This window comes from Mesocricetus auratus, unplaced genomic scaffold (genome assembly GCF_017639785.1).
Source record: "Mesocricetus auratus isolate SY011 unplaced genomic scaffold, BCM_Maur_2.0 Super-Scaffold_100020, whole genome shotgun sequence".
Taxonomy (NCBI): Eukaryota; Metazoa; Chordata; class Mammalia; order Rodentia; family Cricetidae; genus Mesocricetus; species Mesocricetus auratus.
In genome coordinates, this window is record NW_024429201.1 from 19,547,925 (window position 1) to 19,568,184 (window position 20,260).

Sequence of the window (20,260 nt, forward strand, 5' to 3'; positions counted from 1 at the left end):
CAGCATCAATTGGGAGACTGATGGAGACACAAATGGAAAGGCAGATGATTTGTATACACTATATAGTTCAAGAATCCAGATTACTCGCTTTGAAATGTTGTTTAACTTTTGGTGAAACATAGACTTTATGATATATTTGTAGGTAAATGAGACCATGGTGTGATAGTGCATTTTTGGCATGTTTACATTGTAAAATCTGGGGAATTTATTTTGTAAAGTCCATTGTGTTTAGAGTATATAGAAGAATCAAAGTTAGCAACTGTTGAGACCAGTTGGTACTTGATGGTCCTTATATTGTTGTTTTGTTTTGTTTTTTACTTCTGAGAGGTAGTTCAGGAGTTAACAGTGTTTGCTGCTGTTCCAGAGAATCTGAGTTTGGTTCCTAGCACCCACATGGGATGGCTCATATCTGCCTAGAACCCTAGCTTCAAGTGGTTCAGTGTCCTCATTTAGTCTTTGCGGGCAGAAACATGCACAAACCCAAGCTCATACACACAGAATGTGTATAATTTAAATTTTTTAAAATTGTAAAAAGCACCAAAACCGTGAGCACACCAGTGCCAGGGGCTCTAGTGCCTTTTGCACCTTGGCAATCTTGCTGCATTCATTCCCTGTGTCCTGCAGGTGGAATTTTTTTTTAGAACTTCAGAGTCCTTTATAAGCATATTTAAGACTTCCTCTGACTTTTGTTGTTGTTTTGGTTTTTAAACAACTCTTTGTGTTGTTATGTAAATTTGTTCTTAGAAGACAATTTCATGTCTGTCCACTATTCATACCAGCCACTGTCACCGTCCGCCTCACTACCTTCCGGATCCTCCTCTCACACCCATGCCTGTTTGTTCTGAGACCCTGTTGACTTCTTTGGATATAGGCCCGCTCTCCTTCCCCTTGCTGCCAGATGCTGTTGAGCAGCATACCAACCCTTCGTGTCTCCATCTCTCCCGTCCCAGTCTCCTCTCTCTGCTCTGCCAGTCGTGGAATGCCACTGTGGGACTCCAAGACAAGCCTTGGCAGTCAGGGAAAATACTTTCATCTCCAGCTGAGCACACTCAATATGGGTTCACTGAAGTGTCTCCTTTTTATTCCCCTTATGTTTTTCTAAAGATTTATTTATTTTGACTTTATGTGTGCGGGTGTTTTGCCCGTATGCATGCCTGTGTATCATGTGTGCGGTGCTCACAGGCAACACAGAAGAGGGTGTTGAACCCTCTAAAAGTGAAGTTACGGATACTTGTTAGCTGCCGTGTAGATCCTGGGCACTGAGCCTGAGTCCTCTGCAAGAACAAACAGTGCTCTTAACTGCTCAGCCACCTCCAGCCCCCAAACCATCCTTTTCATCTTGGGTACTTTTGGGCTCTGTGAGGTGTGCAGGTAGGAAGGACTCCCCACTGTGGGCTGTTTGTTATGTCTGCTTGTGGCCTTCATAAAGCTGCAACTGCTTTGAACAGATTTGAATGCAATCTTAAGAGTCAGTGTACTCTGTTGTTGACTGATATCTACGTCACACACCATTTCAGCACTTTTAGGAACCCACAATGGCACCCTTTCACATACCGCACTTTGCACGTATTTTTCCAGAACAGTTCAGCGATACCCTCCACTTCCGTGAAGCTTCATCGTCCAGATACCAAAGTCACCTCTTCTTACTGTGCCTGTGTCCTTCACACCTTTTGTGTAACAACAGCCTGCCTTGCCGGGTAGACTTTAAGCTCTGTGGGAGGAGCCATAACTTTGTGTGAGAGGCACATTGCTCTGATTGGGATTATCTGGTAAATACTTGAAAGTCAAACTATTTAAGTCCTAATGTTCGTTTCTTAATGTTTTAAATTCACTGGGCTTATTAATGATTAAGAGGTGGAGAATGCAAATTCATGGCTTTGAAATCTTTTAGGTGAGCAGTTGCTTAGAAGTCTCTAAAATTGAGTTGTCCAGGTTAAACAGGCGTGAGATGAGAGTGAGGTCGCCAGCGCCATTGCTTACTTGGAGGGGAGCCGTGCCCTGAGGTGTTCCCTCGGTGCCTCTGTGCCTCGAGCTGTGGCTGAGTTTCTTCTCCCTGAGGTCAGCCTCCTTGCAGCCCCAGCCATCCTGAGTCACTGCCACCACCTTGTGCTTCTTTTCAGCCATCTACTTCAGAAGCTTGGAGGAGAAGTTGACCCAGAACAAGCTCATCTTGAAGGAAGAGTTGAAAACAGTGCTTCACCTGTGTCAGTCCCGGGACGATGTGGAACTGGCGAAAAGTGTCATTTACAGGTGAGGGGTTTCCCGAGAACCCTGCCAGCCTCACCTCTTCTCACTCCGCTCTTCCCAGGGCCCACTTCACCTCTGCGATGACGTATCTTACCCTAATGCCTGCCTTCAGCCTCGGACATTGATACTTATTGGGGGGCCAAGTGTAGGAAAGCAACTCCTAAACTACCAACTGAGTGTCCAGTCCCTCCAGTAGCCCGTCCTGATGTGAGACGCTATGGCAGGTGAGGGATAAATACACCATGCTGACAGAACAGAACTTAATGGGGGAAGGGAAGAAAGAGGGAGAGAAAAAAGAGAGAGAGACAGACAGACAGACAGACAGACAGACAGACAGACAGACAGACAGACAGAAACCTGTCTGCCTCTTCGGAGAAATCGGACCTTTTGCACAGAGACGGGGTGACTCACTATGTCAGAGGTGGGGCCAGGTTTGTCTGCATGATGGCAGTGTGGTAACCCCAACCATAAAATTACTTTTGTTGCTACTTCATAGCTATATTTTGCTACTGTTACGAATACCATGGCCTGAGCCCTCCCCCATTGATCACCAATTGAGAAAATTCCTTACAGCTGGATCTCGTGGACGTGTTTCCTCTCTGATGACTCTAACTCGTGTCAGGTAGACACACAAAAGTAACCAGAGCAGCATTCCACCATACCTTAGGTCTTTTAGTCAGCTGTGCCCTGTTAGTAGACATCTGAATTACTTCTAGGTTTTCCTCAGCACAACTAATGCCATGGTGAGTTGCTCTGGAAGACTTAGCTACTCTTTGTTTGTGTTTTGGCTCAAAGAGTGTATCTGTCAGTTTTTCATGACTATAACAAAGTGCCTGGGATAATCTGCATATGAAAAAGGGACACTTATTTGACTCACAGTTTCAGACATTCTTGGGCGTGACACTGCCTCACAGTTTCGGACATTCTTGGGCGTGACACTGCCTCACAGTAGTTTCGGACATTCTTGGGCGTGACACTGCCTCACAGTAGTTTCGGACATTCTTGGGCGTGACACTGCCTCACAGTAGTTTCGGACATTCTTGGGCGTGACACTGCCTCACAGTAGTTTTGGACATTCTTGGGCGTGACACTGCCTCACAGTAGTTTCGGACATTCTTGGGCGTGACACTGCCTCACAGTAGTTTCGGACATTCTTGGGCGTGACACTGCCTCACAGTAGTTTCGGACATTCTTGGGCGTGACACTGCCTTCATCTCGGTTCTACTGAAGACCTTTGGCTGTTGCTCACTGTGCTGGTGAAAAGCGCTCATGTCTCAATATAGGAAGCCAGAGAGCTGGGTGGGCCAGCCTCGGCTTTTATAGTATCTCCTCTAGCACGGAAGGCGGGGGTCACATGAGAAATACCTAATCCTTTCTGAGAGCAATAGCCTCAGTTGGTCTAAGGACATCCTATTAGATTCCACATTGGGGAACAGACTGGAATGCACAAACCTTTGTGAAACAAACCAGATTCAAACTATGGCACAGCCTGCTAATAAACCTTCAGGTTGTGTCAGCAAAACTATTGCTACATTGTCATTTGACTCTGGCTTTTTTTCTCTTGTTTTTCCTATTATTACCCTCCATAGGATAACACAGCAGGATAACAGTTGTGAACACTCAGCTTTTACATCCATCACACACAACCAAAGTGACTCATAGCTCTTCACAGGTGCTCATGATGCAGCCCAGTTGCCTTCCTTTGCCTCTTTTGTGAACAGCTGGGCAGGTTGGTGCATCCGTGGTCTAACCACCTGTTGGCGGTCTTCCTGAGACACGCAGCCCGCCGCGGGGAAAGGAGGTCATAAGCTGAAGCAGAAGCTCACCTTTATGGAGTCACAAGTGGGAGTGATGTGATCCCCCTCCTAACCTTGCTCCAGTGCTGTTTCGTTTATGGGGAGACTCTAGATCCTCCCTTCCTTTTAGATGTAGAGGTCAAATCAGGGAAACTTTTGCTTTCTGTTTTTAATCTGGCACCAGCTTCTCATCTAATGAAATCTATAGATTTTGAAGATGCCTCACATGTTGTAATAACTAACATTAAAGAATTGACATGTGCCAAGCAAAACTTACCCAGTTATCACCAGGTTCCCTGAGTTCTTATCTCTACTTCGCAGATGAGGAAGGGAGCCTCTGAAGAATTTATTGATTTTTCTTGCAGCTACATAGTTTATACGCAGAAGAACTAGACTGGAACCATCATTCGGAACCAGTCCAAAGTCCTTAATCACTACACTTTATTGTCCTTGATAACTCAGTTCTCAAGCATTATAATGGAGCAGCTTACATATTTACCTTCACCGTATTTGGCAGTGTGTGTGTTTACAACACCCCAGCCCTAACACCATTCCATCTTTCCTCTGGTTCAGCAGAAGGTTTCCTAGTAAATTCAGCTTGTTCTGCTACTGTTTTAAAGTCTTTCACATCGTGAAAATCGTGTGTGTAATCATGAGGAGCTCCTTTGGTCACCAGATTGTCATCTTTGGTGCCTACAGCAGCAATGGCTGGTTACTGAAAGTAGGTTTGTGTTGGTCGGTTTCAGATGACTGACTGACGACCTGTAGAACTTACGCCACATAGTAAGATGTCACTGCCATTAAAAGTAGCCTTCTCCCAGGACTTAAAATTTCCAAGTGCATTTAATTTCTTTTGCCTGGGTGGCTGTAGTTCATGTTGGCCTTTACCTGAATTTTGAGAAGCAGGGGTTGATGTAAGTTACAATGTGCCTTTTGATTGTGTGACAACATCCTATATGGGCACAAAGTCACCTCCTAAAAAATCATGGAACACCTCCCAGGGCCTTTTCTGTGGGGCCCATTCGAAGGCAGCCCTGCTGTTATATAACATGCTGATACACATTCTCAGCCCAGCAGGTAGTTGCTTAGTTTAGGGGATGATTACAGTGTGTGTTTTATTTCTTTTAATTTTCAGAGTGTTTTGGCCTCTAGCAAACTCTTTGTTTCAATGCCCAGGATATTAAACTCTGGAACCCCTGAATTTATTCAAATTCCTGTTTCTCTAAAAATGGGAGTTCCTTATTCTTTATTGTGTTCCCAGTACTGAGTGTACACTGTTGTTTGTGTCTGTCCTCATGGGTGTGTGGGTATGTGTGGGATATGTATGTATATATTTATATTTATATATATATATATATATATTTATATATTCACGTATGTGTACATGTGCATGTGAGGGTGCACACACATGGTTAGAGGTCACAGTCGGATATCTTCCTCAGTTGCCCTATATCTTGTTTTTTGAGAATAGGTTTCACTGAACCCAGAGCTCAGTGACTGGCTACTCTGGCTGTCCAGTAAGCAGTAAGAATCCTCCTGTCTCCGTTCCCCACATAGAGTTCCAGGTGCATGCTACTAAGCCTGACTTTTATGTGGGTGCTGGGGATCCAAACTTGGGTCCTTCTACTTGCCAGTTGAGATCTCTACCCTCCCTGTGTCTGTTCTTGCTGTACCGTGTCTTTGCTCATAGAATAATCTCAATCACCAGGTACCACTCAGAGAACAGAAACTTCACTGTGGGGGAATATAAGTTTGGACCAGTTTTCATGAGACTGTGCTACGAGTTGGATCTTGAGGACTCTGCAGTAGAACTCATCAAAGACAAGGTTAGTGTTTTCCGGTTCCTTCTACTGCCAATGTGATCTGGTATTCTTGGTGCTGTTAGGAAAGACATCTTTTTATGCCACATGGTTTCCTGGGTAAGACTTTCAGGGAAAGGCCACAGAGCTGAATAAATAAGCTGTCTGCTTTTCAAATGTTTCCTTAGTGTTGGCTCACAAGGAGACTTAGAGGTATCTTAGGAGGCATAGCATAGTACAGAGGCTGATGCTTATATATGCTGTTGTATAGTGTGTAGTGCTAGGAAATGTAGCCTGTCTCTGGAGTTCAGAGGCGAATAGTTTAAGACCAGCCATTGATTTCCTATCCTGCGCCTGCTCTCTCTCTCTTGTTTTTTGTATTTTTTTATTTTTGATTGAAGACTGTATTTATAGCTGGTCAACTTTTAAAATGCTTTTGTATATCCTGGTTTTCTTTTTTTTAAACTCAACATAATTTTGTGTATCAGTAAGATAACTCAATGGATGAGGCACTTGCTTTTTACTTTTTTTAAAGTGTTTTTTTGTTTTATTTTTATTTTTTTATTTTGGAGACAGGGTTACTCTGTGTAATAGCCCTGGCTATCCTGGAACTCACTCTGTAGACTAGACTGCCCTCAAACTCATGGAGATCCTCCTGCCTCTGCCTCTTGAGTACTGGGACTAAAGGTGTGTGCCTGGCTAAAGAAACTTTTCATGCTAGCCCGATCTGAGTCCAACCTGTGGGACCCATGCAGATGTGGAGGGGGAGAGTCAGGTCCACACAGTTGTCCCCTGGCCTCCAAGCATGCACCGTGGCACATGCACTCACAAACATACACACAATAACAATGAATAAATTCTAAAAACATTTTTAGTTGGTTACTGAATATTTACTGAATCTTCAGCCCTTTCCCACAATTGTTGTTATTATTATATAATTACTATTCCCACAGCAGCCCAGTCACAGGTGTGATTATTATCTCTGTCTCACAGAAGGTGGAACTGTGCATTAGAGGCATTATAAGTTCTTCCATGGCCAGGGACTCTTAATTTGCCTGTGTCCGCCGTGTGCAGCTTAGGAAATCCGGGGTGAAATGATTGGGCGTTGCTTCCTACTGTCTTTCATTTAATGCGCTCTTTACTAATGGAACTGACCCTAGGTTTGACCTTTGTATTTGAGATGAGTGACCAGGCTGGTCTCAAGCTTGCAGTCCTCCTGCCTCACCCTCCTGAATGCTGTGATTACAGATATGCACCACCATGCCTAGCATTAGGGTTACCCTTCCTTAAGCGCATCATGCATTAGAAGGATGGTCATAATGTATTTGCAAGGAGAGGAAAAGTTGTTTAAGAACAGTTTCAACATTTGATCTTGCCTTCTACTTTAAAATAAAGAGAGAAGCCATACAAGGGCTGGCGGAATACCCAGTGGATAAAATGCTTGAAAGGAACCTCCTCAGAACCCATATTTTTAAAAAGTCCAGCATGGCAGTATGTACTTACAGTCATAACACCAGGGAAGTGGGGACTTGTAGATTCTTGAGGTTCATTGGCTAACCAGCTTAGCCCATTTGTGAGTTATAAGCCAATAAGAGACTCTGCCTTAGAAACAAAAGAGGTGAACAGTAACTAAGAAATGGTATCCAAGGTTGTTCTCTGGCCTTCACATACACTGGCATATATGTGCAGCCATACCCACACATACACGATTACATTCTTGTGTGCGTGTATTAAAACCTGGAAGGTAAAAATGGTGTCTTTAAGGTTAGAATTATTAAAACCTCACTTTTTCATGTAATTTGTGTCTTAGTGTTTTAAATAAATATTTTAATTTTATACTTAAAAGAAAGCAAATAGTTTCTTTGTTATAGTCAAATCCATGATTGTGACAGGAAAGACAAAATGTCAGTGGTTTTTTAACCTTGTACGTGGAATCGCATGTGTGATAGAGATGCAGTGAACTGAGTAAGAGTTGAGAGCTAACCGTGCCTCTGTGACAGTGTCGTGTCCCTCCGCTGTCACTTTATGCTTGTCCTCGTCCTCCGAAGCCCCTAGTGGTGACTGGGATTGGGCTCTATTGTCTCTCTTCTCATACTCCCTTGTCCACTCAGCTGTCTACACTAAAACCCAGCTATCACTTAGAGCAGACCTTGTCTCGTTTCTCATTCCTTATTCTCAGCATCTAGGATCTGCGCGGTAGGTAGAAAGAACAAAGGAGAAAAACACTAGTGACACCTAAATATCAGGTCACACTGTGGCATTCAGAATGCTGGGAAGGTGTTAGAAAGAGAGATGCTGGTCAAAGGTTATACAGTTGATGTCAAAGAATTGAACTTGTAAAATGTGGTGGTCGTAGTAGCAATGTATTCTTTAAAAATTAGGAAGAGAATAGCTCTTAAGTTTCTGTGTGACGTAATACATGTTCTCTGACTTAGCTATTCTGCTGACGTATTTTAAAACCAAATATAATGAGATAAGTATACAGATGTTTTAGTCTATTGAACTAAATACAAGACAAAAACAAGGTTGAGAGCCACTGTTTTAGCAGATGATTTTCAAACATGGCAACTCTGTGTGACGTGCTTGTGATGACTATAGTTCTTTGAGACATTCTTGTCTTCATTCGAAAATCAACTTGCCGCTGCCATTTGGTGCTGCCTGGTACCAGGTTCATGGCCACCCTCCTGCTTGTACACTACTCATGATACTGAGAGCTCTCTTGCTTCTTGTCCAGTGTGTCCATTCCCAAAGCTGTAACAGGGTTTAAAAGTGAAGCTTTAAAGAAACCCTTGTTGTACCAGACTACTAGGGAATTGAGGGAGCTACAGAATAAAAACCTGTAGAGCAGAGGTTCTCAACCCATGGGTCCCACCTCTTTGGCGGTTGAACGATTCTTTCACAGGGATCAACTAAGACCATCAGAAAACACCAATATTTACATTGCAGTTCATAACAGTAGCAAAATTAGAGTTATGAAGTCGCAATGAAATAACTTCATGGTTGGGGGCACGACAACATGAGGAGCTGTATTAAAGGGTGACAGCATTAGGAGGGTTGGGAACCACGGCGGTAAAGGTGCAAGCCCTACATAGTGGTTCATGCCTTTAATCCCAACACAAGGCACTCAGGTCGGTGGATCTGTGTGAAGAACATGGTGAGTTACAGGACAGCCAATGCTACCTAGTGAGACCTGGTCTAAAAAAAAGGATGCAGTATGTGACACCCCCCATAACAGTTTAACTTTTGATCAAACTGTATTGTTTCTCTTCACTAGCACTTACGAGGTTTCTTCCTAGACTCAACATCATTCAATATTTTGATGGATATGTTATTTACCAAAGGCAAATATGAAAGTAAGTACTACAGTCTGTGGTTGTGGAAAACTCTACTGGAAAAGCAGCTGGGGTGGGAAGGACCATAGAAGTGGCCCTTAGAGTCCTGTTGAAGCGCCCCACTGTGACCTCACTCCTTAACTCTGAAAACATCAAATGCATACGATGGCTGAAATGAGCCGCCTCAGATTATCTAAAACCTTGGCAGGTTTTCCATGCGGTCTTCCTGCGTGACCTGATGATTTAATTGAACATTAAGATAATTCCTATTTGACCTTGAGGAATGGCTTTTATCATGCTAAAATCTGCTTTTTGGTAGGTAATGCTGAACTGATTATGACCTTGGGAAGTGCCCATAGGTGCCTTTAACCCTGCTGACCACTCTTCACTCGGCAGGTGCCCTGCAAGTTTTGATTGAAATGAAAAACCAAGATGTGAAGTTCAGCAAAGACACCTACATCCTTGCTTTCGCTGTTTGCTACAGACTGGTAAGACTTAACTCTCAGGCGTTGGGATTGAATAGTATTGGGAGAGGATTTCCTTTCTCTCTCTCTCTCTCTCTCTCTCTCTCTCTCTCTCTCTCTCTCTCTCTCTCTCTCTCTCTCTCTCTCTCTCTCCTCCCTTCTCCCTCCTTCTCTCTTTTTCTTTCTTACTCCAGTTCCTCTGGAGTCTGTTTTCCATCTGGTGCAAATATTTTAATTCGAATTGTATCCATTTTTAGAAAACTCAAGTTAGCCTTGTCAGATATTTTTATCATGGGAAAGGCAATCATCTCTCGCCTCTCTTTGGCAAGCATGTAGATGTAGATTGTGAAAACAAGAGCCAAGTTGCTGCTGAGCTCTAGAGTCCCCTGTAGGTTGGGCTATACGAGATCGTCTTCACTGTTGCTTTCCTCTGGAAATCAGACTCCACATGTGATTGCTGTCGTGTATTCTTTCTTATTATTGCTATTATTTTATGCGTACAAGTGCTTTGTCTGTAAGCGTGCCTGCACCATACGTATGCCTGGTGCCTGTGGACACCAGAAGAACTAGAGTTGCAGATAGTTAAGAACCTTCATGTGGGTGCTAGGAACTGAACCCCAGTCCTCTACAAGAGCAGCCAGTGCTCTTACCCACTTAGCCATCTCTTGAGCCCTCTACCATGTAGTTTTGACTTTTGCTTCCAAGCCTTTATAAACCTTTAAAGCACCGTTAGCTGTAGGTTAGAGTTGACCCAAGGGCTATGCTTGCTGGCACCAGGATGCGATGATCCTTTCCAGTCATCCGGTGCTGGAACACCGGTCTTTCTGAATGGCGGTTCTCTGCACAGACATACCTCCCGGGGTGCATGCTCATGTAGAGAATCTAGTTGTGCCTCTCAAGAAGGCCCAGACCATGTTTCTTCCTGAGTTGTAGCCAAGACTACCTTGTTTCATTAAAAGGGCTGCTGAGGTTCCCAGCTACCCCTGGCAACCACCCCATATACATTCAGAGTTTACTAAGAGGATTGAGTGGTCAGCCCGTCTTCACAGACACACAGATGTGGGGCTGCCGCCACTGTAAACCCATCCAGCTGTAGCAGCTCAGAGGAGGGGACTGGGTTTGTGTTGCTGTCTGGCTGACTAGTGCATCCCTTTCTTGGATTTAAAAATACATTTTCTTTTTTAGACGTATTTATTTTACTTTATGTGTTTGTAAGTATGTGCACCGCGTGTGTTCCTGGTGCAGGCAGAGGTCAGAAGAAGGCCTCACCTTCACCTGGGCTGGAGTTACAGACAGTTGTGTGGGAGCTGGGAACTGAACCCAGGTCCTCTGCAAGAGCAACAAGTGCTCCTAACTGCTGAGACCTCTATTCAGCCCCCTTGGTTTTTCTTTTTAGCTTTCTGTTTGCATGGGACTCTCCTATAATGTATGTTATGTTAGTGTTGATATCTTCAAGTACTTGGCTTATCTGGAGATTTCAAGCTGGCACTCCCCCAAAGGGAAGTCCCCTGTGTGACTGTACATTACAATGCTATTCAGTTAATAGTCAGCTGACTTCATTGTGGTGCTATGCCTGGAAACGAAACTAGCCTACTAACATACAAAGAAGCCTAGATGTTTACAAGTGAAAACTGGCCTACAATGGAAATAGACAAGCTGAACAATAAAATTAATTTAGAGTTGAGCTGCTACCATATGAATAACCTAGTCTGTTTGCAGATGGTCTCTTTATTGCTTAATTTTTTCTTCTATTTTTGAGATTATAATATAATCATTTCTTCTTCCTTTTCCTCCCTCTAAGTCCTCCCATATACCCCTCCTTGCTCCCTTTCAAATTCATGGCTTTTTTCCATCAATCGCTGTTACATGCATGTATGTATATGTGTATACATATGTATTCCTCAATAAGCCTACTCAGTCTGTATGTTACTTGTATGTATGTTCAGGGCTGACCGTCTGGTATTGAATAACCAGTTGGTGTGGTTTTCCCTGGGGCAGACTTTTTGTCCCACTCTCAGTGTTCCTCAGTAAGCTGTAGTTTTTGCACAGGGTGGAAGCCTGTGATCTCTCCCCTGTCCACGTTGTCATATCTATTGAGCTTAATTTACCAAGTGACTTCAGGAGGCTCTGGGAAATTCTTACAGAAGGAAATCTGACAAACTAAGTCCTGTTAATCATTACTCGTGAAGGTTCATGGTATTGACTGGGCAATCCCATCTCCTCACAGAATAGTCCGGAATCTTTTAAAATTTGTACAACGTTAAGAGAAGAAGCCCTAATTAAGGGAGACATCCTCCCCAGGAGAGCATCGTGTTTTGCGGTGGCATTGGCTCTGAATCAGGTAAGGCTGCGGGGCAGAGGAGACGTCAGTGGCATAGAAGTGGGCAGGGCACTGCTGCTCTCCTTTGTCCTGTTTTCATTTATTTTCCCTCCTAACTGTATTGTAAAGAAATCCTGTAATGAAAGCAATTTGCAGCTATGCCTATCTATGCCTGTAAAGAGGGTTTTTACGTATAGCTGAAGACCCAGCATGCATTTTTATTTAGAGTAGGTGGACCAAGATCTTGGGGAGAATCAAAGAAGGAAGCCACAGTCTGAGAGAAATAGCCTGTTATAGCAAAGACGCGCAGGCTTCCTGTGTAGCATTCTCAGAGAGCATTTTACGTGAGAAAGAACTCCTGGGTCAGTCCTTGCTAGTTAGACCCATCTGCCATTATTTAGTTGAAGTCACCATTCCCTTAGTTCCTTTTCCTCTTATTGACAAATGAAGCAACCGAGGCCCCGGGGGAACAAGGTGAAATCCCTGAGGTTGATCACAGTGAGGGCCACAGCACAGGGACACCTGCTGTGTTACAAACCCCACCTCTGAGATACCCTCTTAGAAGACCCAAAATATATGAAATGCTTCGCATATTTTCCATGTGGCAAATGAAAGTCTCATGATGGAAAATTCTAACCAAGGTAGGTTATTACCCAACTAACAAAACAAGGCTGGGGAGCTCTTACTTAAACTAACTAGAATAGGTACTTAAACTAAAGGGTGATGGTTTCCTTAAGGCTGGGGAAGGCTTAAGGGGATGCACTCCCACCAGGCACCAACTGCGCATGATCACTTCTGGCTTACCAGATTTCCTGTCAGTCAGGGAAGGTGTTTCATGTCTTCCTACTCTGTCAGGGACTGAGTGACATGGATTGAAGTCTCATCTGAAACACATGTCCCCAGTCTTTATGTAGCTCTGCAGTTTTCCTCTTATGAAGCATAGCCTTCCCATCAGAACTCAGATGAACCCTCCTGTCATCTTTCTGAATGTCTCCTTGGTTGCAAAAATCATTTTACTGACTTCAGCCTTGTCTGATAGCATCACCACCTTTGTTTTTGTTATCTGTTCATTTTTATCACGTTTGCATTTGTGTACTAATACCTTTTAATCATTTTATTTGAAGTCTTTCTGAGATGTTTTGGTTTAGGTGTATCTCTTACATGCCGCAGAACCTCAGCTTGCCTTTATAATAATGATACTAGTCTTTCTGAATCTGTTTGTATTCATATGACATGAATGGTCTTAGGTGGAATTTTATTTGATACTCTGTATTTTTACAACTTAAAATATGGCATATGGTGGTTTTCAATGGATTCCTACTCCTGCTGTACTGGTTACTTTTAAAGCAAAGTTGGCAAATTTATGAATGAAGCATGATAAGTGCTTGAAGAAGGACAGTGATTTTTGTGCTGTTTGCCTGAAAGGGGAGGACAGTGTTTTTCTGCAGGTGGTTTGCTCAGTTTATAGACACTGGGTGTTAGCCCGTGCTGCAAACCGGAACCAAGAGGTATGGGGCTTTCTCTTCTTATGTCCCTGTGTTTCCTTATTAGCCACTAGAGTTCTGAGAGACTCTCTCAGTATTAGAATTTATTTTGTTGCAAACTTTGGAGAATTGGATGGAAAGGCCACTTTGGGTCTTAGCACAGCCTCTGCCATCCTAGGGTCACGGTCACAGGTGACACGTCCTTGTGTTCTCTCTACTGGTTACTTCAAAACCATGTTATCTCCTAGTTTCCTCACTCTATTCCTCTGACAACAGCTGCCAATAGTGAAGTTAATGTGTTTTCTTCTTATTCCTCTTTCTTCATCTCCGTCATGGAATTTTAGTTGATATGCTACCTCTTGTATTGTTTGCCTTTCTCTTAAATATACCCAATTTATGAGGTTTAAATAGGAAGTAAAAGAGAGGAAATGGACACTGTATTTTGAATTTCTTGTGCCCTTATTCTCCTTTTGTGTAGTATAGTTCCTTCCTTCCCGGGTGCATAGCATCTACACTCTGCAGTTGTGGTCCTTGACAGCAAGGCAGTCTGCTGCTTGTTGCCACGGGGTGCTAGCCTACAATGTGCCTTCTGATAAGTTCCTCCAACAAACGTATTACCTGAGTTCTTGCCATTTTAAGTTATTTGTTTTTGTACTTGTCCTACAGTCTTGTCAGATTTGACATTTTGAAATAGAATTTCTTGAGGGTTTTTTGTTTGTTTTTGAGCTTTGGTCTTTTGTCCTATATCTTGCTCACTGCTGTGGAGAACTGTTTGATGTGATCTTGTTCATCTTTCTCATTGTTATCCTCTATATCATATCCATGAGCATATATCATACTGGAGTTTCCTCTAATTACCATCTCAGTTTTTGTTTTATTGAGTCCCTTTCCTCTCATTAAAAAAAAAAACTTTCTTTACACAGTTCTTATGCTGATTCTCTCTTGATTACTCACCCCTCAAAAATATAAATTTCTTTTCAAACACCATTGACAGTAAATTCATGTCAGAGAGACAGAAATACCAGAGCCCTAGTCCAGATGAGCAGGCTTTCCTATGTAGAACAACTCCATATTGTAACCTGCGGTCCTGCATATATATGCCCACACTTGCTTCCCCCAATCTATGCCAACAGGATTTGGGATGCAGCCTTTGCTCCACTGCTACTCTAGAGGCACACTGCCTTCTGCAAACCCAGCTTTTGTTGCAGGATTCCCGCCGGGGCCTGTTGCCACTCTAGCCCCCAAATAACACACAAGACACTGTATTAATTATAAAGCTGTGGGCCGTTTGCTGTGGTTTCTTAATGGCTAGCTCTTACTTAATCATTAACCCATAATTACTAATATATATTTTTATAAGGTCTTATCTTACTGAGAACGCCAGACTTGCGCCCTCTCCTCCCAGGATCACATGGTGACTCCCCACTCTTGACTGTATTTCCCAGAATCCTCCTCGACTCTTAGTCCCGCCTATCTTGCTTCCCTATTGGCCAACAGTGCTTTATTTATCAACCAACCAGACAAACATATACACAGAAGGACTTCCCCCATCAAGCTTTGTCATGGATGCCCTCACCACTCACCTGTGCATCCCTGGGGACCCCAGTTTGCCTCTTACCTGACTCCATTCACTGCAGGCTGGCACTTAGGTCATGGACTCTGGGTTGTGCTGGTGGAGAACCTCCTAGAACCTAGGAGCCCCTAGGAATGTGGAGCCCCTTTCTGTAATGTGTAGGACCTCTGCCTGTTTCCTCCTCAACCTTGCTGGGCTTCGTCTCCAAGAATTCTCACAATGTTCCCACATCTTGTCTGATTTTAGGCTTCACTAATTATGCCAGTGGTGAGGCTTGCTGTCTGTTTCTCATTGTCATTTCTCCTTAAAGCTGATTCCACCAGGAGAAGGAAAGCTGCCTCTAATGCCTCCATCCTAAAAACAAGACTCAGTGAAATTGCTAAAAACAAGGATACCGCACCACTGAGTAAAAACCCTTTATACAATGTTTGCTTATTTTAAAACTCCCATTGTTGATTTAAACTCCGAGGCCCGTGCATAGGAACCTCCTGCTTTCTCTAGGTGATATGTAGGCGAATAGAGTGATGGCTGTAGAGTGTGACTTTTGTTTTTCCTTCCAGGACAAGGTGGAAAAAGCCATGTCCATTTTTTCTCAAATCATGAATCCAGAGAGTACAACCTGTGCTAACTTAAATGTAAGTGATTTCTTTGTAGTTTAAAGTGAGTTGGAATGTGGTAAACTGTCTGCTGTTTTTGTCTGTGTGCAATGATTTGATTGTCCAGGGTTGTCACTCAGTTTAAAAGAATAGTCATTTGTCAAACTTCCTTCGGGGAGCCGGGCGTTGGTGGCGCATGCCTTTAATCCCAGCACTTGGGAGGCAGAGGCAGGAGGATCTCTGTGAGTTCGAGACCAGCCTGGCCTACAAGAGCTAGTTCCAGGACAGCCTCCAAAGCCACAGAGAAACCCTGTCTCGAAAAACAAAAACAAAAAAAAAAAAAAAACAAAAAAAACTTCCTTCTGGGAAGAGCCACCTCTGTGAGAGAAGTCATCACCACAGGGCTTCCAGGAGTTCATGAATGGTGGGTGAATGGGTCTGCTTAGGTGTGTGGTAGGCTACCCACTGAACATTTGAGGCACGGTGAGAAGGCAGTAGGTTTGAGAAGAAGGAGTGGTTGAACTTGCCAGACTCTTTCCAGGCACTGGGTGAAGCCTGTGTGCTAGCTGCATCCTACCTGTGGTGGCTAACTTGTGGCGTGCTTGTGACTGGTAAGCTGGTGTACATGCGGTCTTAGTTGGGGTTTCTATTGCTGTGAAGAGACACCATGACCACGGCAACTCTTTTTTGGTTTTTCGAGACAGGGTTTCTTTGTTTTGGAGCCTGTCCTGGAACTCACTCGGTAGACCAGGCTGGTCTCTGCCTCACCAGTGCTGGGATTAAAGGCGTGCGCCACCAACACCCGGCTCATGGCAACTCTTATAGAGAGAACTTTTAATTGGGGTGGCTCACTTACAGCTGCACTCATTCAGCCAAGATATGTGAATAGTCAAACCGAAAACAAAAGTTTTTTTCCAGAACACTAAGTACATTTCAGTAATAAAAATCACAGCAAATCCTGTCACTACTTTTAGTTTTTGAATGTGAGTCAACTAAGGCCTTTTAGATCAATGGAAACAAAGACTGTTTTGTCTTTAAAGAAAACACACCCTCCACTCAGTCAGCCCCATTTGAGCCCTTGCCTGTGTACTGAGTGTGTCTGTGCTGGGTGGAGTTGTGAAGGACAAGCTCCCAACTTTTCTAAAGTATTCATTTATTTTATGTATGCGAATGTTTTGCCTGTATGTATATATGTGCCCCATGTGCATGCCCTGTGCCTATGGAGGTCAGAAGAGAGCATCAGATCCCCTAGAACTGGAGTTAATGGGTGGCTATGAGCTGCCCTGTTAGTACTAAGAACCAGACCTGGATCTTGCACAAGAAATATAAGTGTTATGAGCCCTCTCAGTGTCTTGTCTTCTAAAATAATCCAGGGGTCAAGCTGACTAGAAGTATATCAGCGCCAGTGTGACATGAACCGGGCCACCCCACGCAGTGGGTGTGTCGAGATGGGGGGGCGTGAAGGAAGGGCACAGCTGGACTGCAGGGCAACTAAGGAGAGTGGAGGGGACCTGCTAGGGTTTGGGCTGAAGCATTCCTGTCGGCTTGTGTATTTGGTTCCTTCCTGGGATGCTGTGTTAGGGGCTGTGGGCCCTTCGGGACGCCGGCCTCGATAGTAGAAGTGAGTCAAGGGGTGGACCTTGAAGGTGCCGTCTGCTCTGCTTCCAGCCTGAGCTCACCCAGACCCAGCCAGACGGAAGAGCTCCTGCCCCGAGCCCTCCTCCTTTCATTTGCTTCTGTGGGCTGCTTTGTCACGTGGCAAGAAAAGCAGCTAATACAAGTCAACTGTGGGGCGGTGTTCTGAAAGACGGGGCATGGGATCTGAGGGATGTAGCTGGAAGGACAGTGCTTCCCATGAAAAGAATACACGGACGATTATAGCCTCCTCCTACTAGCTCTGAGTCCTTGGGTCCAGTCTACAGATTCTTCAGGCTTTGTGTCTGACCTTAGTTTTCTAAGTATACCGTGGAAGCTCTGTGGGCACCCGTGCAGGAGGGCATCTGAGGGTAATTCCTTGTGGGCAGAGCTGAAAGTTCTTACCCATAAGTGTTACTGTTTCCTCAGAAGCTTAGAGCTCTGCCTCGGTCCCACTCTGGGACTTTTTACAAAAAGACCCCTGTTATTATCCTAGTGTTGACCCTGGCTGCTTCCTGCCCCCGGCTAACTGCTCCATGCACCTTTCATGTCCATTCTTTCCTTCAGTCATCATCACAAAAGGACAGCTATCTGGACAACTCTTGTGTCCAGGTGGGAAACTGCTTCCTAGAGAGTGACTACAAGTGCGCTCATTTCCTGAGGGGATGGGAGAGTTGCTGGGACTAGGAAGGAACTCTCCCACTAGCACCAAAGCTAGCCAAGTGACTGTAGCATTAGGAAGAGAACCTCTGCATGAGCATGCGGGGAGCAATGCAGTGCATGGGTTACTGCTGGCTTTCCCTGGAGTAGAGGCGGTGTGGTGGGAGAAGCTGAAGACGGTGAAATGGGCGCATTTTCATTTAATTTTAGCTAAGGCACCAGGCTAGGTGCTTTGTGATTCGTTAGTTTTGTAGAGCCCTGTTGGAACAGTGTTACTCTGTACCACTTGTGGAAAGGGATGATCCAGGACAAGTAAACTGCCAAGTCCTCACAGTTCAGGAGACAGCAGAGCCAGTGTTTTCACACAGACAGCAGACTGTAAAGCCTGGGTCCCCCACCTCTCCCAGGAGATGAGACCCATGAAGATAGGAAGGAAGGCTACGCCTGTCACCCAGGCCTGGGACTCGCTACTCCTGAGTAGCCGTGGAAAGTGCACAGGACTGACAGGTACAACCCACTGCCAGAGCAGGTAGCCCATTCTGCAAGGTTAGATTTCTGCTCACACCTGTTGCTCACGATTGTTGCTGGAGTTTCTTGTCCCTCCAGGCCCCACCACTTCAGCCCCAAATGAACACAGAGATGCTGTATTAGCTATTAAACTGTTGGCTGATGGCCAGCGCTTTTTACTGACTAGCTCCGTCTTAATTATTAACCCATAACTACTAATCTATGTATTTCTACATGGTCTTATCTTACCAGAGAACATCTGGCATGTCCTATCCACCCAGTTCTGCACGGCATCTCTCGAGGTCCCTCTCTGGCTACCTTTCCCAGAATTCTCCTTGTCTCCTAGCCCCACCTACCTTCCTGCCTCTATTGGCCGAACAGTATTTTATTCATCAACCAGTAAGAGAAACATATATACAGAAGGACATCCCCCACCACCCAGTTGTTACAGAAATGTAGTGATTTCTTTTTCCAATAGAAAATGTTTTGGTGGGATATATCTTGAGCCTGTTAAGGGTGGGGAGAAATGTGTCCATGCCCTGTGGCTGGGGTGTGGGGCTCACACACTTGCAAGGTAGCAGGAAAACCAGCCAGCACACAGTGCGATCAGCGTGTTGTGATTAAGGACCACACATAAGGAACCTCAAATTTATGTTAAATTTGATTCTGTTTGTGAATGCAGTCAAAGAATTATCCATTATTTGGAAACTTGGATAAAATAGTCTTATTCTTTAAAAATTCCCACTTGGGAAGTTTGTAAATGTCCACTCTCAATTCCTCATGTCACATTATAAACCTGTTTCTTCATCCTCAGGGGTGATGAGAAAGAGACAGATTGCATTCATTGAGGAGGCTTTCAGATTCCGGGTCTTTTACTAGCCCAAGCTTTTTAAATGACATAAAGGGCTTCAGTGCTTCTGAGGCTGTCATCCTACTTGGAATCCTTAAATAGTTTGTTAACCTGACAAATGGGCTGACAGCAAAAGTCTGTTGAGTCAATGGAAGGAAAAATAGATGAAGTTTCTTTTTCTTGGTCTATCTTAAAAGTCAGTGTCTTACATTAACCCTTTGCTGCTGTGTGTTAGAATTTGAACTTACCTAACCTCCCCCAACTTAGTTTTCTTCTTATCTGAATTGCTTCTGCTGCCTGTGTGACCCAGAGGAGCTGGTTTCTTCCGTGCCCAGCTGATACTTGCTGCACCCTGCATTCAGTCTCTGAGCTCATCAAGACACCTGCATGACTCCAGGCTGCCAGTCTCAAAAAGGCCCACAAGCCCTCCTTGGCAGTGCTACTCGCACCACAGGAGGAGTTTCCACTCCCAGAAATATCTGAAGGGCACCGAGGCCAGCACAGGGCAACTTTGTGATTGCGTTTGGATTCCTGTCATTTCTCTAGAAACCTGGGAAGACATTAGAGACTCACTTGGAGCAGAATTTACCTTGCAAAGGTGTTGATTTGTTAGGACAGGTGAGGGTTTAGTGCTCTGAAGTTGTAGCTGATGCTGAGAAGTCCTTCACTCTATTCTTCAGGACCAAAGGTGACCCCTGCCCCGGTGAGCTGCCTGCCTTGAGATTTGTTTGTCCTCAGGAGTCCCTCTGTTGGAGGCTGGACCCTTAGTGTGATGAGAATGAGCTAAGAGGTCTTTAAGAGGTGGTGCCCAGATGAGGCTCCATCCTTATGTAAGGAGCTGTTGGCAAGTAATGGCGTCTAGAGACTCATTTTCCTTCGGGAGTGTAGCCACTATGAGCTACCTGTGAGCTAGTAAACAACACATGCGTGTGCAACCCTAATTGAACTCAGGGGACTATGTTTTAAAAGGACAAGAAAGTAGGAGGGGGTGTGTCAG

The 20,260-nt window shown here is 44.4% G+C and overlaps 1 protein-coding gene across 1 annotated transcript in view; it reads left to right on the forward strand.

The window, feature by feature from the left end:
- Window positions 1–20,260, forward strand: part of Ptcd2 (pentatricopeptide repeat domain 2) — a gene marked incomplete at its 5' end in the record, with an annotated part of 28,562 nt that overhangs the window by 1,705 nt on the left and 6,597 nt on the right. Inside the window, 6 exons of the mRNA XM_040728817.1 lie at window positions 2,121–2,250; window positions 5,752–5,869; window positions 9,117–9,195; window positions 9,571–9,662; window positions 11,866–11,979; window positions 15,576–15,650. Of these exons, the coding sequence (XP_040584751.1) occupies window positions 2,121–2,250; window positions 5,752–5,869; window positions 9,117–9,195; window positions 9,571–9,662; window positions 11,866–11,979; window positions 15,576–15,650 (608 nt within the window). The remainder of the gene's footprint in view (window positions 1–2,120; window positions 2,251–5,751; window positions 5,870–9,116; window positions 9,196–9,570; window positions 9,663–11,865; window positions 11,980–15,575; window positions 15,651–20,260) is intronic.